The sequence below is a fragment of the Lissotriton helveticus genome, chromosome 1_1 (assembly GCF_964261635.1).
Source record: "Lissotriton helveticus chromosome 1_1, aLisHel1.1, whole genome shotgun sequence".
Lineage (NCBI taxonomy): Eukaryota > Metazoa > Chordata > Amphibia > Caudata > Salamandridae > Lissotriton > Lissotriton helveticus.
In genome coordinates this window covers 1,818,419,359-1,818,443,236 of record NC_136057.1, presented here as the reverse complement: position 1 = coordinate 1,818,443,236, position 23,878 = coordinate 1,818,419,359, and the positions used below count along the sequence as shown (strand labels likewise).

At 41.5% G+C, this 23,878-nt stretch overlaps 1 protein-coding gene across 1 annotated transcript in view; it reads right to left on the bottom strand.

Moving 5' to 3' along the window:
* The window catches only part of KIF14 (kinesin family member 14), a 606,238-nt gene that overhangs the window by 117,461 nt on the left and 464,899 nt on the right, over window positions 1-23,878 (bottom strand). Inside the window, exons 25-27 of the mRNA XM_078641003.1 lie at window positions 17,795-17,976; window positions 16,919-17,065; window positions 5,483-5,605 (exon numbers count right to left, since the gene is read on the bottom strand). Coding sequence (XP_078497129.1) covers window positions 5,483-5,605; window positions 16,919-17,065; window positions 17,795-17,976 — 452 coding nt within the window. The remainder of the gene's footprint in view (window positions 1-5,482; window positions 5,606-16,918; window positions 17,066-17,794; window positions 17,977-23,878) is intronic.

The window sequence follows — 23,878 nt, the reverse complement described above, 5'->3', positions numbered from 1 at the left end:
GAAAGTCGGTAAGGATCAGAAGAGCCGGAGCATAGCCATGCAACACACTTCAATCTGTCGTGGCATGTCTGAAGTAAGTCCTCAGAAACTCAGGTTATGTCAGAACCAAGTGAGGGGTGGGGAGAATTTGGGAACAAGATCGAGAGAGAAGTGTGCCCCCACCCTCACGCCAGCTCAGGCAAATAAGTGGCACGAGGGAGCAGAATTCAACTCAGATTTCTTGAGCTGCATCTTACACATACCTGAATATTTCGACCCAGAGAAAGATTGACCTTTCGAGCAGATTCAACCACTTAGTGTGGGAACGGGACCGAGACTGAACTTTGGGTGCAGACCGTGACTTGGAGAGGTTCCATCAATGAGTCTTTTTGTGCTTGGTGACCTAGAGCCTTGTCTTGTGACCCCTGATGGCCTTCTAGTTCATCGATGTGTAGTCAATGCAGGTTTTGAAGTTGAGGGCTAACCCTAGACACCATAGGAATATCTGAGGGGGATCTGTCACAGACATTTGTGAACGACAGTCCCTACAGGGCTTGAACCCAGACGTTTTTGGGGGTGACATTCCTTGAACACTGGAAACAATTGTGAAGATAGTTCTCTGAGAAACATGAAGGAAGCTCTGGACAGGCTTCTTGTGGTGTGGAAAGAAAGGAACTGACATTAGTGCGCAGGTGTGGTGCCCATATGGGCCCGGCACGCAATTTCCGGAGTATAACGCTGTCAGTGCAGAGATACTACTGAAAGGTTTCTAGATCCAGTCTGGGGAATATTTGAAAGGTGAGGAATCTGTAGCTGTATTTATGCTTCGTCGTCTGCCGTTCAAATTGGCTGCTGGCTCTGGTAACAGTCGTGACATAATAAATACTGGAATAACTAATTAAAGTTGAACAGCTATATGATTTCGTTATTACAGGTGACTAGAGTGGTGTAGTAAGGAAATTAGAAACAGGCTTTTATACCCAGATTGTAGACCCTCTTGCATAATTAGGTTCTTAGGCCCACTCATGGTAGTATAATTAATAAGTACAAGGACAGGAAGCAATAGTACTGTTACTTGAATTAGAATCTACAGAAACTGCTAGTATAAGTGTTATTTTCCCACACAATCCATTTAGAATTGCTTTGTTTTGAAAGATATAAGAATTTTGTTAATATGTCTAATGCTCTAAGGGGCTTGTTTGTTCTTGAATATTGTGAAGGGCAGCAAATGTATATTTGTTAAATGTGTTATGTGTTTATTGCTGTGAAACCGAATGTTTAAAAGCCATATTGTCAAAAACACAATAAAAAAACAGTTGTGTTTTCAGTAAATTCTTTTCAATGCATGATCCGCACTACAGCCTATAAAGTAGAAGAGTTCTGTGCGCCACGTCCCACTCCACAGTTCGGGCTGGACTGTTCCCATGAGGCACGGGGTCAGACTGATTTGCATATGGCCATGTCTGAACTGGGGTGGCAGAGTGGGCTAAAGAACGGTGATGGATTAAACCCAGATCTGTTGACTGGGTGTGAGTGTTTGATTGGTTCAGATGCTCCGTCCATCACCACCCCCTTTTGTACCACGTCCCACTCCACAGCACAAGTGTGAGTGGGAACGTATAGGTGGCCTCTTTAACAGCATTATGGAAGTTTGAACATGAATCTATAAAATATGACAATGATGATGAAGAACGGCAGATACTGGTAACTACAGTTTCCTGTGCAGTGTTTTTATAAAAATACAAAATCAAATGCCTGAATTAGACTAGTTAACACTAGAATAAACATTTAGGACTGCAGGGTTAAGACTCACTTTACTGAACAGAGCCTTGCACACACTGTTATTCACACTCTGGATTTGGCCCCCTATGGATATAAAAGCAGCATTGCTTTATAAACCTAAGATGCCTATTGTGAGAGAGAACCTGGTTTGACATTTGTGAAGAAAAGTTACTTACCTTTGGTAACGCTATGGTAGATACTCTAACTGGTGATTCCTTCCCTTTTAAATTCCCCCAGCACCCCACTGGCTCCAGAAACCGTTCTTACCATAAGCTCACACGCATCAGCTTTTGATGCCAAGGACTCTACGGCAGCTTCAAGCCGCCTCGTACGTGTTGATGCACCATCAGACATGGAGAAACTAAAAAAAATTGGTGCCCAGCCGTTTTATAGTATCTAAATTGTAATCTTCAGACTTCACTAAAGTCCACTCCACAGAAAAGGGATGAGAGATGGTGGTGAAAAATGTATATTACAGAAGATAAGTAGCTTGGTCTTCCGATGGATAATTCTAACTGTGGAATCCTCAACTTCTGTAAAGATACCCAAGCAGTAACCCCCACCAAAGGTGTTGAGCCTGAGAAAGCCCTGCAGGACTGAGCTGGCAAAATGACACTCCCTAAGGACCTGAGAATCAATTCAGTACTGGCAGTTAAAAGTGTGGATGGAGGCAATTGTAGCAGCCTGGCAGATACCAAACACAAGAAATCTCCTAGCTAAAGCTGTAGTAACGACTTTGGCTTTGATGGAATGAGCCCAAAGGCCCTCAGGAGGCCTAGTTTTGTCCAAGGAATAGCAAGTCATGATCCAGAGGACGATCCATTTCAAAAGGGTCAGTTTGTGAACTGCTGTTCCTTTCCATTCACTGGTGAATCCAAACAAAGGCATGGTTCCCTAATCGATATAGAAGTTCAGGCCGTAGTGGCCTAATTAGTAAAGCCTTTGGTCCTCCTTTGAGGCATGTGGGGGAGAGTAGACCACCACCCCGACATAAAAGGCCTACATCACTTTCGAAAGTAAGTATTCTGGAGTCCAAAGAACCGATCTGTTATGGAAGAAAGTCTTATAAGGAATTTGCACTTACAACATTTGCAATTCATCGACAAAATGCACATAAGTAATTGCAATGAGGCCAACGTTCTTAAGGGTCAGCAACCTTAAAGAACAACTGTGCATGGGTTCAAAAGGCATGCACATTAGGAAAGAAAGAATCCATGTTTTCAGTAATCCTAGAGAGTGCTCAGCTCATCCACTTTTAGCATCATCACTCAATGTGATGCTGACATCTATCTATAACGCAAAGGTTTATACACCGGGGCACCACTCAATATCCTCAGTATTAAGAGATCACCTTCTTCAAATGAGATTTCAAAAACAACTGATTTTGTTCCATTGAGATACTTTATTCTCAATTACTTTCACTTTTCATTATTACAAGCTTCCCACACGTGATGTGTGCTATTTCAAAATGGGTAGATTCTATTGGGTTTATTCAACATATTTAAAAATATCTGAATTCAGTGTTTTACAGCACACCTTCCAACATATGTTTTGCAACATATGCTGCTTTTTCAATGCTAAAGGCAGAAAACAAAATGTAAAACATCACATTTATAAAACTACATCAAGTTATCAGTTTAATAAAGAACAACTAAATGTTGGGTTACCTAACCAGATCCACCCATAGGAAGTCAAGTGAGCCACAAGCTAACTTGAGAAGGCTCTAGTCCTTCAAGGTAGCTGCCACTGCAATGCTAAATATTGCAGAAAAGAATGCAGGAACTCAGAAAAATTCCTTTCACAAGATGTTTTGTAGAAAATCAGAGATAAAAGCATCCACTATGGGAAATTGGAGAAGTCATTCACCACATTGGCTTCAGTGCAGAACAAATAAACAACAAAGTGGATGGACTACAAATACTTACAATAAATATATCTATATTTTCACATTGCTCTGCATAATATATTACAAGGGACTTCCAAACCAACTAAGGGGATTAATTCAAGTATGAAAATAATTGAAAGATTCAATGATGGAACACTTTATATGCAAGTACTGAACACAGCTTTCAGCATGTTCCATATTTATACTCTTTTCTCATTTTCAGAAATCCATTTGAACACCCATTGCTACTTGGCACATGCTTTTTTAGCAGCCTGCATATGAATTACATTTCCATCCATATCCATACTAATATTATAAAGAGAGAGCCCAAACCATTGAGGCGGGTAATCTCAGTAACCACAGCACCAATCACAACACCCAATACAGCGTTGGAAAGGGCAGTTGCAGCAGAAGGACATAAGCTATGCAGACGGCCACCATATACATTTTTTAAAAAATTGTTTTTATTAACTTTTCAAGAAACAGTGGTGTTCATCACAATCATACAGTGCAAGACATACGATTGTACCGTAGGACACCATATACATTTAAAAGGTAAAAGAACCGTGCCAGCAAAGTAGTCCCTTGTGGGCGTGTCTGCGTTGTGCTGTGGGCGTGGGCTGGGGGCATGACTAACGCTGGGGGCGTGTGGTACGGCCATCACATCGTGGGCTGTGGGCGTGTGCTGGGGGCGTGACAAACGCTGGGGGCGTGACAAATGCTGGGGCGTGACAAACGCTGGGGGCGTGTGTCCGCCCTTCATGCCATGTGAGTCGTACATACAAGCTCCAATTACGTTGCTGCGCAGCATCAAGGGGCACGCTGGGGGCGTGAGAAACGCTGGGGGCGTGTGCTACGTTCCGCCCTTCATGCCATGTGGGTCGCACATTAATCAGAATATTGTCTGCTGTGGGAGTGTGCTGGGGGCATGACAAACGCGTTGAGCTGGAGGCCTGGTAAGTAACATTACTGCAGCCACTCCTGCGCGCTGTTACTGAACTCCCTCATTTAACGAAATTAGACGCGCCTGCTACCATCAACCAGGGCTCTAGCCGGGCTCAGGCGGCGGATCAGTACATTAATTAAACGCGCCTTCTAACATCAACCAGGGCTGCAGCTGGCCCTTCTCCGTGCCTATTCTAATGAAACAAAAAAAATCTACAGCGAGATTTTAAAATAAATTGCCCTTGCCAAATACACACATTCTATTTCATACCCGGACAACGTCGGGACGGGCTGCTAGTTATAGTATAAAGGTGCCTCAGTATCATCAAAATGGAGGCAAAGACTTGGCTTGGATAGGCACAAATCAATCCAAAAGGGTAACTCAAATGTCGACCATAAAAATAAAAATGAAGTCCAGAATTAACCTGTGGCTAAGTGGCGACCCAGAAAAATTGGTACTCTTGTAATCTTTAAATCACCCAGGAGCACCAGTGTCACTCCTTCTTTCAGACAAAGGAAATATTTGGGTTACTACTTCAATAAATGGGATTCACACCCCTTTTGCAGCAGTTATGGGCAGATACCGCCCCCACAGAGGCTATGATGTTGTCACTCCTCCCACAGCTCAAACCGAAAATAAACAGAACCTTGCATATCATGCATGAATACCAAACAATGTAGGTCCGACATTGTCGTAAATAGACGGTTTTATACTGTTAAAAAGCTGTGGCATTTGTAAATATATTTATAATACGTAAAATCAAAAAAGTGCTTTTTACACTCTGGAAAAACTAGTAAACACTTGACAATTAATTATAAATGCGTCTGTTTTCTAAAGCGCAAAAATAGAAATTGATGTAATGTAGAATATATAAATCACGCATCATTTACCTCACTCTGCGGAAAATGACCAAGAAGTTCTTCCTCCATGTCCTCTACTTTCTTTGTAGTAATATCCAGCAGGCTATGCAATCCTGCGGCTATTCCTTCATAAATGGCATGAATGAAACTTTTCTAAAAGAAGCATTAAAATGTGTTATCGTAAAATACATTTTAGATATAAAGTTATGAACCAAGTTCATAATTAGTTCTATACCCAACTCATAAGCTTAACCGCTAAATGTACGTTATCCAAAATAATAATATCCTTCAAACCATGCCTTTAAATTGTTGTCAGAACACCCATTTTTCGGTCTCGCTGAGTCAACGCGCATGCGCTGCTCGGAGAGACATTTAGTAGTGGCTTTTAGAAGTGCTACTGAAGCGGCGACCAGCTTACTCTCACGCGCACAAGAGCGCGCGCTGCTGCACACGCAACCCCTCGCGTGCTTTAGCAGCACGTCATTGCGATCACTTTGGCTTTCACAGTGATCGCGATCACTTTCTTGTGTTGGACTGTAAGAAATTAATGCTTTTAGTTACCCTCCATGTCAATCTCGATTGCTCATGTAGGCAGAGGAACAGATGCAGTATAATCCGAAACTTTCCCCTTTCAGCTAGGGCACCCACATTAGAAGGGTTTTGCACTTTCCACAAATGAATACTTTTCTAATACCTGACAAAATGTTTAAAAAAAATGTCCTCGAACTTTGAGCTGTATGTAATTGCCTGTTTCCCACTACCATTAGACCAATAGTCAGTGTCACTCTGGTCTCCAGATTTCAGAATGTTTCTCCCCACTGTACGCTCACATTATCAATTAAGCAACTTTCTGGGAGAACTGGTTTCCAATCAGGACAGCGTCAAGGCGCCTGTGCTAAACGTTTTAACCATGAACAGCTGTGTTTACTTTTAGCCATCATTGCTATTAAACAACGGGTGTGTGGATCTATGGTTTCATTGCTTTTCTGCAAAATGTTAAAATCAATTCTTCCGTGCCTCACGAGGTTACAGCAGGAACATATTTGTGGTTTATGGTTTATGTGTGCAAAAGAAACTTTTTATTTCGCTTTATATTAGTCACCCAGTGTTAGGAGCCCAAGTAATTGAAGGTGTGCAAATTTTTAAACAGCAACGCCAAATAGTGTCACTGTGAAGTTACGGAAAGCAACATTTTTTAATCTCTTGCTCAAAAAAGGTAGTGAAATTGTAATTTGACATTTCCTACCAAAGACGTAAATTTCTGAGAAACTTTAGAAAAAAAAAAATAACCGGTGGGTACAGACGTGAAACTGCGTATTACTGCACTCTAATAGAGGGGGGGGGGTAAAAAGGGTGTTAGGATTTGGCCATCTTTTTTGAGCCAAGATGTGGCTTGAGCTGAGTAAGGTCCTGGATTTCTGGCACACCGACATTTTCTATTTGGGGGGTTTTGGAATTCATGCATGTCTCATGCAAGAGAGAATGCTCGCAGATTGGTCAGAATGACAAAGCATAAAACCGGCTTTCCCAACTACGTTTCACAGAGTACTATCCGCTTCCAATCGAGAACTGTGTCTTGGGAAGATAAGTTGTTCATACACTAAGGGTAGCATACTAGGTTTACAATTAGTGATTACATTCTAACAGAATACAGCAAACTGAAAGGAAGATTAAAAAAATGTGTTACCTAGTATGCTGGATTCTGATTTTAAAAAGTCTAGTATCACCTTTTGTTTCTCCCTCCTCCTGATCACAATGGTGGCAACACTGGGGACAACATATTTCCATGCTCTCGTTTTAGTTTATGGCCAAAGAATTTAATTCTGTCCATTTAGTGTACGTGTGTCAAACTGTGTCTGTGGAGTGAGTGCGAGTGGCATAAAGTGCCAAACTTAGGCCAGTCACCACCGAGTGTGTCACTGTCGTCCACACATTGAAGCCAGTCTTTTTCAGGGAACATTGGTGTTAGATGTCCCGGGCCTCAGCAGGTGCAAGCTCTACACATAAAAGCATGGCCATGCTATCACATTTCAACCATATTGCTTCAAAACGCATTTTATCCTCTAGTCCTGAAGTACGGCATAGACCAGAAGATGCCCTTTATGCGTTACTGGCAAGATGTGTCAGTAAATCAGATGCTCACTCCTGACATCGGTTTTTACCTGGGGTTCCTACACGTAAATCACGCCTAGGCAAGCTCACTCTTTCATCCTTCCAAGGTCGGTATATTACACACTCTTAAAAATTAGGTAATAGTAACGCTCGCCACTGTACAAAAAGTCTGCTCTACAATGCTGTTCACTACCGGTAGGTGAGGTGTTACTATGTCATGTTACGTCATGATGGTACCTTGACTCTACAACTGTATAGCAAAGCATGCTGTTCCGTTTCACAGTCCTCATACCCCACTATGCAATTGCTCCTCTTTCTTCTATACTGTGCCTGTACTTTTTGTTTTAAAAATATCAATTAAAAAGATGCTGAAGCCCTTTGATCCCAATGGGCAACGCGCCTGATCCTGAGTGACCACTGCTGTAGGTGCTGGGCTTCCTGGTGCAAGGTCGGGGATCCTTGGACCAAGCTATGTAGTTTTCTCTTTCAAAGTAAATCCAGCAGAATCAAAAAGTTTTAACTTGTCAGCTAGAAGAGCCATGAGCCAGATGTTCAAAGCATTTTTGTGGTCACACGCGATCTGGTTTGGAGTTTGTGACCTTACTGCATTTTGCAACAAGCATTGCCATAGCCAATAGGTCTCGCCTTTGTGACCTTATAAGTGTTTAGCCATGCAACAGTTGATGTTGTTTCACCAAGGATATTGTGCTGGATAACTAAACACTTAACAGATCCCAAAGGCAAGACCTATTGGCTATGCCAATGCTTTTTCTACTGGATGCTTAGCAGAGGTTCCACAATTGTAGAAAAGCTCCATAGCAGTGCATCCTCGAGCTGGGTCAGATGAGCCAACGATAAGCATCTATTAGCAGCAGGGCACATCCACAACCTTTTTACATACTGAACATCCACATCTAAGCAGAACGTTCCTGAAAATATATTAAACCAAGGCCCTCCTCCCATGATCACAGTAAGAGATACTTTCCTCTAGTGGAATGAGCCGACATCTCCATGCAGGATTCAATTCCTTCTAGTTTACAGCACAGTTTCACATCAAACACAATCTTTCTGCCTAGAACCCACAGTAATGGCTTTTCTCGTCTGATCTCAGATGCACAAGGTGATAAGTTTAAGGCTCGTATGATAAATGCACTTCTCAGGCTTAGTATGTTGTGGAATAGAAGGCTAATGAAAGAAGACCAGTCGCTGAATTCTCACGCTAAATGGAACTTTGAGGTTACCTTTGGTCAAGCAGGAGACTTACAACTTTCTTTTTTTTTGCTACTTATGGTCATTGAAAATCATACTAATTTACTAATATTATTAGTGTTGTAATCATGACCACATTAGACTAGATTTAAATTACTGACCACCCCATGTAAGATTACCAGCAGTCATCCTCTCAGGGCATCCAGCAGAGATACCAGGAGTAACGTAAAAACAAAAGGCATTGGAAAGGCTGTCTATGGGTAAGACATAACAGCCATAGCTGCAAAGCCCATGATACCAAGGTAATAAGTTTCCCTCATGCAGCAAGAATTATCACTCAAGTATCATCTTTAAATATATCATAACCTAACATATTTGTAAAGCGTACATTTCCCCTAAATGGTATCCGTAGCATCCTCCCCAGCCCGGTAGCGATGTCATTGAATCATGCCGCACACGGAGCTCGATATTACACATCTTTATTCTCTAGAGTGTAACTGCTAACTGAAACGTACTGCTTCAATAATTTTATCAACCACATCCAATAACTTACATTACTAGACTACGGAGTCCGATACGGACCATAGGGGTCTCATGCGCTATAATACACAAGACACTACAGTATCTTAGTGCTGAAATAACAGGTTTATTGTTAGACAACTTTGCTGTAGAAATGATTGAATTGGAAATGCAACCATTTTTCTCCAAATTATGGCTAATCAGTTCTGAAAATAAACACATATTCATCTCAAATACTAGCTTTTCAATTTTGGTATGAATGTGATAGTTCAACCAAACAAAAGCTTTAAATGTAATAAGCTCGGGTTCACACAGGAACGTTATTTACAGGTAGCGGTGATGAAGCAAGATTTCGCACATTACGCGACTTGCTGAAGTCAAGAACCTCGATTCATGTATAACTCTGTAATCAAATTGTACGTTTTACTCATTTCCTTTATTTTTACTATGTACATGTATCCTAGTGATGCTTGCCTATGTGTTTTACTAATACGATTAATTTGTGTTTCTAAAATGGCCGCCGTTTAGAATATTGCTTCTGCGCATGCGTTAGTCACACTCATGTGACGTGACGTAGTTGTGGTTTTGGAGGGAAAGGGTGCGCATGCGTAATAGCCACAAGATGGCTGCTTGTGTAATAATATGGTGAAGCTTGTGCAGATGCTCTCGTTGTTATTGTGTATTGCACTAATAAATAATTGCATAGTATATTTTTTATAGTGATAATTCATAAGTACACAATCATGTTATGTAGTTTATTCATTTATTGCTATGTTTTAATTTGTTTTCGCTTACTTTTCATGTATCCTCGGTACGGAGGGGTGATGGGGTGCTTGGGAGGCCGTGCTGGAGTGCAGTACCGCGCAGAATCAGAAGTAGCGAGGTGGCATTGACCCAGCGCCAAGAGAAAGTCGCTGCCAAGATATGCATGGGAAGATGCACCTTCACCCAGCCAGAGAAACTGAAAACTGTTACTTTATTAACAATGTATTCTTCCTATTGTATTCAGTGCGACTTCTCATGGGAACCCCAATCTTGCTAGGCGGTACCCAAGAATGCAAATGTGAGCTTGTAGAAGTAAATTCTGATTGGTGTGTTAACCTAGCCTACTTTGGGATCAATCGAAATTGTGGATTCTGACACTTAGCAACATTGGGGGGTGGTACACTGACCCGAAAACAGTATATCTAGCCTAGGTTTAGCTATAGAATTTGTCCGACTTGTCTGAATAGCTGGCCTGTCACTGACCCAACGCACTCAATAGGTGACTGAAAACAGAGGTGTTGCGGAGCACTCTGTCCGAATTTGACCATAGACTTTTGAAGGTTTTACTAAACCTTAAGTGCTGGCGGAGCACTTTGCTGGGGAGTTCGCTAACCCAATCAGGGTTCTGACTGATAGCTGCAGAGAGGGTGGAGCGCAGGCGTTGCTTCCGAACTGCGGGTGCTGGTCGTGCCTTGGTGGTCCTGTCCTGATCCTTATCTGGGTTTCCTGTCCTGTCCTGGGGTGTCCAGTCTGCACCTGCTGTCCCATTGATGACTGCTATTCCTTGGGGTATTTCCTGTCCTTGACTGATCTGTGGCCAGGGTTGGTTTTCACACCATTCTAGGTAAATATATAGATAGGGCTAAGAACTCTATACTGCACCTTTCTATTTTCTGTCTTTGCTTCAATAAAGACATACCTTTGCACATGTTATATTTTTCCATGCTTTCCGCAATCTACTTTATGAATGACTATTGAATTTTTCATAGCATGTTCCTATGTTACCTTACCTTTTAGAGCAAAAATTCTCTCCATACTGTTTATGAATTTAGATATGGTTTATATTTTCTCCTGAAATTCTATTCTTGAAATAATAATATTAGGATTATAGCGTGTTCCACTTTCTACCCCTTTTGATAGATGTATAGGATTCCAAATTTTCCACTCCTTTTCATGATGTACGTCCCAATAGCATAATTCTAGTACATGCAAATAGCTTGCTCATTTATAGATGTCTATTCTTGAATTTCAGTTTAAGTCTACTTAGCGTGTTCCCTGTCACTCTATTTACAAACTTGAATGATTACCCTTACACTTTTCTTGTATGGTTATGTGCTTTTTGTTATCTTGATTATTGATTGCCTTTTAACTGTAAGCCTAATACTCGCAGATACTGATTACTAGATAAAACCTTTAAAACTTCTCAGTTGTCCGGGGTCATTTTATGAATATCAAAGGTATTTTAAAGTTGGGTTTGTATTTTTGTCTGCCTTTCTTCACAGCTAGCTCCCTGATCCATTGTGGTCATAGGTACCCGTAACGGTGGATGGTAAGTCGGGTACACTAGAATACAACAGGAAGGAATCAGGGTGCTGATGGTAGATTTGTGAGGTCGCCTGATTAATGTATATGGTGAATTGAAAATTATGGGCCCGAAAACTATATGGTGAAATTATTGGTCAGGTGACCCCCGATCTCTATCAGCGGGAGAACTACCAGTAGCTCATGAGCTACTCAGTGGAGAAGTTGGGGTTTCACTCTTACGACGTGTCCAGCAAAAAAGTTAGGAATCGGGTTTTCACAAAACACCTAAAGTTGACCCGTTCTCTTGCCAGATGTAGCAGCAAATAAAAAAACAATATTCAGCACAAAAAGTTTCAGATTGCAATAAGAGTTTTGAAAGGCAAAACTATTCAAAAGAAAAAATATCTTTAACTCCCATTGAACATGGGTCAGCACAAAAGAATGCTAGTGTACGTCTTTGCTTTTTGCCAGATTTAATGTCCAGAAAGAGCAGAGAGCTGTTTCTGGTTGTGTGATATACATCCAAGATTGTCAACTTCTCACGGTTATAGAATTATTCTTAGGAGAATTAAGGTCTTTAGTGTAATGTGCACAGATTTAAAGTAATGCAGACCTCAATGGAGAGACAATTAAAGAGAATATGTGATTTATGGTATTATTTCATCATGCATATGACCAGTCATGCTGCAGAGTTTACGATCATGTCTGGGGGTGGCAAGGAAGCATTAGGGGGATTCTCGGAAGTGGTGTGCAACTATCTTAATGAACTACTGAGCAGGCGTATATGGGACACTTTAGTGTGCTGGTACAAAGCAGATTTTGAGACTTTGGTGATGTGGCCTTATGCCGATAGGTAGGAGAAAGTGTGAAATTAATAGACATGCTCAAGTGAAGGCAAATTCATCTACTGATGTAGCAATTGATGCCTAAGTGTGTGTGCAGTTAGCTAAAAGCCTACTACCACTTGTATTGCAATATACAGTTGGGAACATGTACTATACTCACTGTTAGGACAGAGAATGAACAGGTACGCCTAGTGTGTTCTAAATAAACGCATTACTGGAAAAAAACTAAAAATGGACTATGTTGACAACTATTATTAACAATTGGAAGAAAAGAGCATACAATTGGATGTGCCCTAATAACTAGCATCACACAACCTAAGTTGTTTAGAAAAAGAAACATATTGGCTTAGCTGGCATACTTTTTATGAAGTTAATTGGAAAAAAAAGAAAGAATCAAGATTGAAAATTGTAGTGGTAGTTTTAGTGCATTCTGAATTTGCACCTTAAAGATGATGGCTAGATTGCTATTTCCATGACTATCTTTTTTGGTTATGGGCATAGCATGTGTTACCAGAATTATTCAGAAAGTGAATGTGTATGATATTGTGAAGAGTGCATATTTTTATGATATCTTTTTGTTCTGTACAGGTGATAATCAAGGTTATGTGAATATATATATGGAGCCCAATCATTGAAATAAATCATTTAATGTTTGGATTGTTTTTGTGAAATAGTTAAGCCTTTAGGAGGCCACAAATTGGTATTTCATTTTCTTGTCTTTTCAAAACAATACTGTCTAACATAATGAAAGGGGCTGAAAGGACAGGTCTTCACCCTTTGTTAAATTGTTACTTTGACGATTTTCAACAAACAACTTGATTTATCTTATAGAAACTGAGCCCAGCTGGCAAACAGATTAGAGGAAATGTTCAAGCCAACAATACTAGTGCAGGCCAGACAATTTCAGCACCCGCCTTAACCAAATGCTGCTGTGAGGGGTACCCCATTTACTGGCTGCTTCGTTGGCTGTGTTACTCTTTTAAACTGACTTTGTCCTTAGAGCCAGGGGTTCTAGAAAACTGAAATCTGTTTGTATAGAAGGCTCTAGAGAACATATTAGCTGGATTTTTTTTCTCCTATGAATGAAATAAATAGAAATTAGATTTGGGACCATCTGCTAAGAGTGGTTCCCCCATTGAGATAATCATTGCCCTGTTCAGCATTACAATACATTAAATGGGCTATAGGTGGTTGACTTCCAGGCTGATTGCATCTATTAGAAGAAACAATGTGATAACTGAAAATGTGATGAAATTACCCATAGTCACCTTTGTGAATTAATATCAGACAATACAAACGTCCCTAGCTCCCACAAGTCTGTCATGCAATACAAAAGTTGTCAACTGTGCCTTTTCATTGCCGAAGGGCCACTTCTGGTAATGACATTATTTTGTCTCAGTTCTGGGGGATTACACAGCTAGTTTCATATATCAAAGGAACCCATATGTGCAATAACAATAGCCATACATGCCAAATGTTGTGTAGCAAGTTGCTATCCTGGAACGGTCTACACAAGCAAACATTCGATCATTTATTCTTTCACTAAATATGAAGAGTAAGCAAGCCTGATACAACCTAACTACACAGGCCTTTGTGGCTCAATGAAAATGCTAGATTTTTCAGGAGCCCGGGAGCCAACTGTGGGTCAGCTCAGCTGGTGAGATGATACATCCTTGTGTCTAGAGATGAACAGAACTACCTGCACCAACTTTAGTATAATACTACTACTAATAGTCAAGTAAGCACTAATTGTGAACTGTATTCACCATAATGCAAAGGGGCAACCATGCTGGTACGTGAGGCAATGTGCTCCTATCTCCCTTCTGTTTAAAAAGGTTAACTTCAGCCAGTGAGCTGACAAGCTTTTGGAGATGCATCTGCGCGCCTGTGTGAGGTACTGAGATGTTCTGTTTAAAAAGGCTCCCTGAGCCAGTGAGCTGGCAAGCATTTGGAGATGCAACTGGGAGAGGTACAGAGACCTGGGAGGACTGTGGCAGCATTCTCAGCAACCCCTGATAAAGAAAATGTCTCTCTACCGATGCAGCATAAAATCCAGAAACGCATGTGTCTAGAGTTGAATAGCATTACCTGCAGCAACTTTGGTGAAATACTATTACTAATATTCAAGTATGCGCTAATTGTAAAATGCATTCACCACAACGCGAAGGGGCGTACTATGCTGGGATGTGAAGCAGTGTGCTCCTATCCCACTTCTATCCTTGTGGCACTCATTGCATTAATATCACATACCCTAGGTTGTTTAGAAACAGGATCAAGAAAATAACTCTAAATCAGAGAAATGTACAGGACAGTGGGGTCTTTCCAGAAAAAGGTAAATGTTCAACTCCACACAAACAAACGTTTAAGGGGTTTTTGAGTTCACAAACATTCCCAGTAGTATGCCTACAAAGTTGGATCAGGTTTCCAAGCGGACTACTGGGAAAGTCAAAAGAAATGTCCTATTGGCCTCTTTTGCTCGCAGGGCAGAATTCTAGGTTTAGAAGTCTGCCCAGGGGGAATGGAGCCTGCTGTGCAAATGCACGTTTTTTTCTCCGTGAGGAAACATTTCCCCAATGATGAAAACTCTTCGGCTGAGGCTAAGGGAATCTGCCAATGTCTCGTAATACCATGGTTCCGTACATAGAACTGGGAGAAGGGATACAAGAACCATTTTCCATGAACGAAGGAATCCAGCACAGCTGCACATTTAAGTCTCAAGAGAAAAAGAAGTATGATGTCTAGCAAAGGGTATGTTTGCAAAAGAGAAAACCACAATTGTGGTGACCATAGTTACATTCTCTGCTGTACAATATAACAACTAAACTGTCAAGGAAATTGGGTGATCCTGCAAAGGCACTCGTGATGTTAAAATACAGTCTTTGAACAACCGGTCTCAGAAGTTCAAGATCGACAATGTGCTATCTACACCTGTGCCAGCAGATCTAGGTGTTCCACAAGGATCTTCCCTCTCCCCCACACTGTTCAACCTCAATGTTCAATTCCATATGTACGCCGATGACACACAACTTTACCTAAAGCTACGATCCCCGGAAGATATCAAACTTCTGAATTCCACACTTAGTAACACTCAATCTTGGTTGGCCGATAATCACCTCAAACTAAATGCTCTGAAAACCGAGTTCCTACTCATCTCACCTCCGGGGAAAATTACCACCACCCAAACCTGGCTCAATAACCTAACAGCACTCCATGTCCAACCTACCATCGTGGATTCTGCGAAATCCTTAGGCATCACACTCGACGCCAAGCTCAACATGCAACAGCACGTTAGCAAAGCCACAAAAGGAGCTAATTTCCAAATCAACACACTGAGGAAACTTAAACCCTTCCTCCCAGCCAAAGACTTCCAAACTGCTGTACAAGCTTTAATCATCCCTCGCATAGACTATGGAATTGTGGCCCTCAGCGGACTCCCGCTATCCACAACAGCACCCCAAAGAGCCTCCCTGAACGCTGCCGCGAGACTCCTTACTGGCTCAAGAAAACATTCGCATATATCCCCAGACTTAAAATCTCTAAAATGGCTGCCTTTTGAAGCCAGAATACAGCTAAAAATTGCAGTTATGACACACTCGGCCGTGCACCACAAGGCACCCAACTACCTCGCTCAAAAGTTGTCTATATCAGGAGGTTCGAGATCCAATAGAAGTACAAAAAATCTACTCCTGAAACCTCGTAGATTCCGGAAAGAAAAAACATACAAGCGCTCCTTCTCAGGAATGGCACCTAGGATCTGGAATGCGCTCCCTCCTGAAACCAGGCTTATCTTCTCCACTGCACTCTTCAAGAAAGAGGTGAAAACCATCCTTCTGGCCAAGATCTCCTGAACTTTATAGGTGTTGGATCAGAGACTCTGCATCGCTTTGTATTATTGATCACCTGATTGTTTCTTGGCACTATATTCTTACTTGATTGTCACACTATTATGCTACTCTCCTACTATCGACCAATATATGATACACTTTAGTTTGTTGAATCACCCTCCCGATGCCCCCAGCCCCTGTTCTCTCTATCCTAGGAAACGGGTATAAGCCATCCCTACATCCAAAGTTTACCTGAACTCTATTGTAGCGGGATCAATGACTTGCGCCGTCTTATATTATTTGTTACCTGATTGTATATCGGTATGTTTTCTGTACATTACTGTTATCCTATTATGTTAGTGACTATTATACTGCTCCCATTATGTCTGTCCAGTCCTGTTGCCCCTACCCCTGTCTCTGTGAAGCGCTCTGATATCTGTAAAGATCTTGTTCGCGCTATATAAAACTTTGAATAAATAAATAAATAAATAAAACCAGTAGAGATAATGATTAAACTACTAGGCAGATAAAGCAAAATTAGTCCAATTCAGGTATGCAAAAGCATCTTTGGCATACGTGGCTTGGCAAAACAATTTGTAATGTAATACTTTAAAATGTTGTGTGACCAAATACACTCAACCTTTTACAAGATGCATTATTAATTGTACCTTGGGACTTGTTATTTCTTCAGTAAGGTGCAGTTCTGTGCCGGTACACGCAGCTATGTGTCCAACCCTTTTTATTGCTTGTTCTATTGTTTGCAGAGCTCGTTCCTGAGCTTCACGAACCATGGAGGAAATATCTGAACAGCAACCCTGCCAAACAGAGAATATGTTGATTAAGAGCTCAAAAAACTACTAGTAAAACCATATCATCTACATTATAACATTTGGGTATCATCATAGGCAAGCAAAACCAGATCGAAAAGTGTTGAACTGGTCAAAAGCCAACAGAACAATCTTGTTACAATATCCAACTATACAAGTATAATTTTGCTGAAGAAAGCATCTGTAAATCAGAGAACACAGAATTCAACAATTCAGTATTAGAGACATAATGTTGCACATAAAAGAGACACCATCCATAAGACTAACATTGAAGAAGCCGTCAATTTCAGCAAACGCAAAACACAATCAGGCAAGTTTACGTGGGCATCTGAAGGGGTGCAGTGAAAATTTAATGTAGGGCATGTATCTATTTAGGGATGGTGGTGTCCACTTAGATGTATGTTTGTCCATGCTGACCTGAATAACGCGGAACCTGGTGCGTGACAATAAAATAATAAGAGTGCTCTTGATCACCAAAATTAGAAATAATCTTCCCAATATTACATTTACTCATTGTATGGAGATCTCAACGTATTTCACATGTTGATGTAAAAAACAAATCTTCTGTAAAGTGCACCATAACTGAAGACCGTAAAAACGGGAAGTAAAGATAGAAACAGTGAGAGTAGGAAAGGAGAGATAATGAAATTGGCAGAGACAAGGAAACTGTGTGCAGCCTTGTGAGTGTTTGCGTCATGAAAGTTCTGCAAATATCACCTGTATAAGCAACTGTAAATATCCTCCCAATTTCTTCAAATCATGTTGAAACTCATCAATCTTTGGTGATTCAACATACTGCTGAAATCGATCTAGCCAATGCTTCGTCAACATCACCAGCTGCTCAAATGCGGAGGTCATCCTGATGCTGTGGGACTGGGTATCTCGGTCAGAAGAGAAAACTACACAAAGAAAGTAAATAAGATAAAAATAATCAGAGTAATACATATTGCGAAGTTCATTATGGTATATTAACAGTCAGTCAAAAGACTATTTTGCTCAACTGACATAAAAGAGACATGCACATACACAACATTAAAAATACAAAGTCAATGTGGTTATGTACATTATACAAAGCAATAAAAATGGCCTACAACCATCATTTAAATACATACAAAATAGTTAGATAAAATCAGTAAAGCATTATCCCACATTATATATACACAAAAGTGAAACTGCATGTTAAAAAGAGTCAATGATTTTCAAAGGGCTATAAAGAGAAAAGATATTATTTGGAACATCAGCCAAGACAACATTCCCCATGTGAGGTTCCACTAAGGGTCTTACAGCGCTGCTATACTTTCAAAGAGCCAATGGTAGGACTTTTTTCCTCCTCATTAGCCACATATCAAATAATACCTTGATACTGCAAATACAATGTATGTGCTACTGTCAGACTGTAACATTGTGCAGGCCTTTGCACAATGTATGGTACCCAGGTTCCTGCAAAAAGGGATTATTCATTTTGCCTTGGGCCTACTATACTAAGGGCAGAAAAATAGGGTGTGAGACACCGTTTCTTCGCCGTCCAGCTTGGCAGTCCAACTCGGCTGGTCCATCTGAACTCACTCATTTCAATATGATTGATCAAATTGGTAGTGACCTGTGCCTAAACTGGACATACAGCTTTCTGGCCAGATTTGGTTCAACTTCATCTAGGAACTCCTCAGATTTGTAAAAGTCCTTTAGTCTAAAGAAGGAGTCTGTTAAGGTACCTAGGGCTAGGCTTGGCATGAGCATACCAGTTTTGAAGTTCCCAAAACACCTCTTCAGCTCTGATTTGCTAGTTAACAGATCAATCCCTACCGGATCCTCCTAGAATTTAACTAACCTCTGGATTGACAACGTGTCTCTGACATATTTGATCCAGGGTAGATTGCCAGCCCCTGGGAAACTATAGATCTCTTCTAGGCCCCGGCGGTAGTGTAGCAGTTAGGAAGTATCCCCTAGTTTTCTCCAATACATTCATGGTCTGACTGCAATTATTTCCAAGATTGGCCTGAGCACCAAGTATAATCTTAGCAGGACTAGAGAACTGCTGACCAGAAGGCTCAGCACTGACCTCAGGAAACTATTCTCGACTATTTCGAGAGGTTTGGTGTCCTTTGAGCTCGGTGCCATAGAGAACCACGCCTAGTGCTTGGATAGTGTATATTTGGACCACCAGAGTGACAGGTTTGAAAAAGGCACCCCGGTGAACTTTCAGCAAACCACCAACATATTGCTCCAATTTGAGCCTTTGTTTCGAAATATGTGGCGCCCAATCAAGCTTCTCGTTCAGAGTGATGCCTAACGACTCAAACAGATAGGCCTGCTCTAGCGGGGACCCATTCAAGGTGGGTTTGGCACATGTTGTATGACGGGGGTTGAAAACCATGACTTTGTTTTACTGACATCCATTTCCAACCCTCTCTTTATACAGAAGCTACTGAATTTATGCAGGATTCTCTGTATTTCCATGGGCGATTAAGATGAGTAATGTGTTGTCTGCAAACATTAGCACTTGGACCCTCATATTGGCTAAATGAGGGTCATCCCTGTGACAGGAATTCAGGCGGGCAACCAAGTCATTGACAAACAGTGTCAAGTGTGTTGGAGCAAGAACACAGCCCTGTCTAACACCCCTATTGACTGGAAAGGGTTCTGTTACTTCTCCTAGTCAGTCACAGCAGACCTGGGCAAAGTTCTTCTCATGCAGCCTTTCAATGATTCAACAAAAGTAACTAGTGATACACATCTCAGCCAGCACTTTCCATAGCATATTTCTGGGAACGAAATCAAATGCAGATCGAAGAGCTACAATTAGCATATAAAGTCTGCCCTTTTTAGAAACAATAGATTTCCAGTACATCAGCTGCAGCCTAAACACTTAATCTATTGTTAATGTGCGATTACGGAATCCTGCTTGCATGGGGCTTAGAATGTCATTAGCCTCTAGCCAATTTTGTAGTCTTAATAAAATAATTGTGCAAAAGCGTTTCTGCAAATTAACAATTAGGCTGATGGGGTTGCAGTTTGCCGACACCAGGGGGGAGCCCTTTTTGTATGTAGGGATTATTTCTGCCCCTGCCCAGGATTAAGGGATTGGCAGCCCACTCATAATGGCATTAAAAACTACTGTGAGACAGGGACCCCAGACATCGGTCCCAGCTAAAAACAGGTAACATGGTATTTTGTCTCGGCCAGTGGCTTGGTGCGGGACAATCTTCCCCAATAGCAAGGACCACTTCCTTGCATGTAATATTCAGATACTCGTGTGTAGCGAGTGGGCTCTCGGTAGATGGTAGCTGAGGCCTTCTTACCCGGACTGGAAGTGCACTGTCACCCGGAACTCGAGAAGAGAGATTTAAAAAGCCTGTACTCCTGTCATCAGCAGCGATGTTGCTTTTAATAGTAACAATCCTGAGTGTTCCCAGTGCCTACTATATTCTAAAATGCTGCTTGATCTTTGTCACTGGAGGCAACAAGAAGTGCCTCCCAACTCCTTTGGTCCCATTCCCTCCTGGCATTATTGACAGCCCTCTTAAAAGCCGCTCTTGTGGCTGGAATTGTGCATCTATCCTTGGACTTAATTGCAGGGATAAGCGCAAGTTTGGCAGACCTCCAATGACTGGTAAACCACGAAGGCAGGTTTCTTCTCGCTCCCATAAACCCGGCTTCTACAGAAAAGTGTTTTTTTTTTTTAACTCTTGTTGATGTCTACCATCAGAGGGTTGTACTTGCGTGGCTGTGAGCTCGGCGAGGGGGAGGCCCAGATTTAGGGCAATCACATTATGGTCGCTGTCGTGCTTTGTAATGACTGTCATGTCCGTAACGAATGGCCATAATCTAACATCGACTAAGATAAAGTCCATCAGGCTGGTGCTAGTCAATCTGTTGAAAGTGTGCCTCCCTTCCTTATCTGAGCAAGTTCTCCCACTGCAGGTGAGCATGCTTTGATTCAGAGTCAGGGCATTAGGTTGGAGGGTCAGCAGTGAACATTTCTTTATGGGGAGAGTTGCTAGATTCAGGATATGCCAGACTCTATCCTCCTCTGTCACTAGCTCACTGCTGGAGATGTCCAGTAGTTTAAACTGGCAATTAAATGACCTGCCATATGGGATGCGAGATGACCAACTGTTAGAGATTCCTGTTTGTTACTCATAGGTCTGGAATAGATGTTATAAATATAGATTACTTGACCTGATGAGAAGGAAAGTGTGACACACAGTATGTCGTCTAAAATCCCCTCCACCTTTTCTAGTTTGCAACTCAAATGGGTTCCCACCGATGTCAGCAACCCCCAGACGGTCTGCCCCTGGCCTTGGTTATAGCTTCTGCACAATGAGTTACAAAACTAGCTCACTGTACTTTTGAGGATGACCCGGTTTCTTGGAAGAGACAAATATCAAACTGGTCGACAAAAAGACCCCAATCTATATGGTCAAGTTTAGTGCTTAAGCCCGCAACATTCCATGAGAAGACCCTTAAGGTAGACTTAGGATCTACAGGTCCTAGGGCCTTTTTTTCGCCTATTTGTTCCACCATTTCTCTGGGGTCAACGGATATTGTATAGCCAGAGAGGGGCCGTGGTACTGTGTTTGCCTCATCTGCTCGATATTCTGAATATGTCTTGACCCAAGATGGACAAAGGGAATATAGTTCCTGCCATATTTACCTCACCGGCTTCCTACAGACCTAGATTAGTGTCTATAGAGGCCACTTGGGGAAGGGGTGGGCAAAGAGACAAAGCGTCTACTGCGGGGCTGCCCACAGATGCGGAGAGCTTGTTTCTATTGACTAGTAAGGGAGGGTCTGACTGAATCTTATACCCATTTTTGGGTACCCACGACTGGAACTGCCATCTGTGGTATTCTATATTAACATGATTTTCAGCATTGTCCTAGAACATTAGCATAATAAAAACGCCTTCCAATAATGGAAGATGCTCAATAGTCATTTCTGGTGTCAAGGCCATGACTCTGCTACATTTAGTTTATCAGTTCACTGTTCATAACAATTTACACAGCACACTTGTGGTGTTTTTTCAACTCCTGGGAAGGATTCTTTTTCTATATCCCCATGTAAGAAATGGTATACACTATTACATCATTGCTACAAGAAACACAACCAAATCATGGATTACAGTGCCTTACTAATTAAATAAATTAACTAGCTCTTACGGTACTGGCTTTCAGGGCAATAAGGTCTATTTGATTGTGTGTATATTGTCATACATGTTATTTCGACAACGGTTCACGCAACTCGAGTTGTGCCTATAAAAACACAAGTTTGAGCTCACGGTCTATCCACCACACTGATTACCATGATACTCCTCTCAAAAATGGGTTATATGTGACCAGTCTCAGCAATGCATTACTACTTGCTCTAACCCAGCAACGGGGTAAAAAACACACTACACTATCAACGGGTTACAAACCATCCACACTTACTAACAAGTGACCATATCATCCTCACCAGCTGGCCATTGTATTCAGGCATGAAAGACTATCTATGTACATCTCAGCTAGTAGGAAGGGGAGCAATGACAATCCATTCATAATAAATACAATCCATATTTGCTACAATAGGTTATTGTATATCAATTGCCCATAATCATAACTTGCTAGAGTGTGTACTGATTTGGGGGCCTGAAATGAGGTAGGTTCCTAATACTCATAGCAAAGCGTCTGGAAAGTCTATTTTTGAAAAAACGCCATTACAATGTGTATTGTCAAACAGGAGAGGAGTTGGATATTGTTCTGTTCTCCCTCGCTCTGTAGAGATAAGACTATAGCAAAAAATCCAGAATTCAGTTCCTAAAGAGAAAGTGGGAGAGGATGTAGCCTTACAGCTAGAGCAGTCTACCTCGAAGCTGGGGAACTGGCCAGAGTCTCAGCAACGACGCTCAATATCCTGTGATTCTGGGCAAATCACTTAATCTCCCCATGTCTAACAAAAATGAATGCATCCATCTGTACCTAAGCTGGTACTCATGTAAAGCGCTCTTATACCCGATATCTTCGGGTCTAGTTCGCACTATATAAAACAAAACAAAAACAGTCTAATGTATTCCAACGGAGAAAGTCAGGGGGAAAAAACTGCTTTTTATTTATTGGGCCTTCACTCACACGCTAGCCATGTGGCATGATTCATCAGGTCCACACCTGGCATTGCTGTTACCACCGAGTGGGTTCAACCCCACTTTTGGAGAGCACTTAGATATTCAAAAGCCTATCACCTTGTCTATAATGACAGCAGGATGCTCGAAATAGGAATCTCAAGGGACAGAAACATGTTACTTACAATGTAGGCATCTGTTCATAGCATAGAGTGCTATAGATGTACCTGCTCTACATACTCCTGCAATCTACTTTTGGGCTTGAAAGTTTGCAATTTGTTTTTCTTCAAAGAAGTCGTTTGAGTCACAAAGTATATTGACTCATACCTTAGTGCTGGTAAAGCAAACGGGCATCAGCTCCATTGTTAGATTGTTTTCTGCACAACTGGCGAGCGTAAAACAGAGCAGTAGGAAAGGTAAGTGTGATGACCATGCAAGAATGAACAAAAAGAGATTAAGTCAAAGTAAAAATGTACATCTGTAACAACCAAAGGCTCCAAGGGAGTAAGGTGAGCACAAACAAATCTACAGCACTACATGCTATTGTTAGATCTGGGGGTCTTTAGTTGGCAATGGTATTCACCTTTGTCCAAATAGGGACCCTTTCTTCTAAGTCAGGATAAGGGGATTACACTCCTTAATAACCTGTGTTCACCCCGTTGGTAGTTAGGCTCGAGCAGACAGGCTTATCTCAGAGGCAGCGT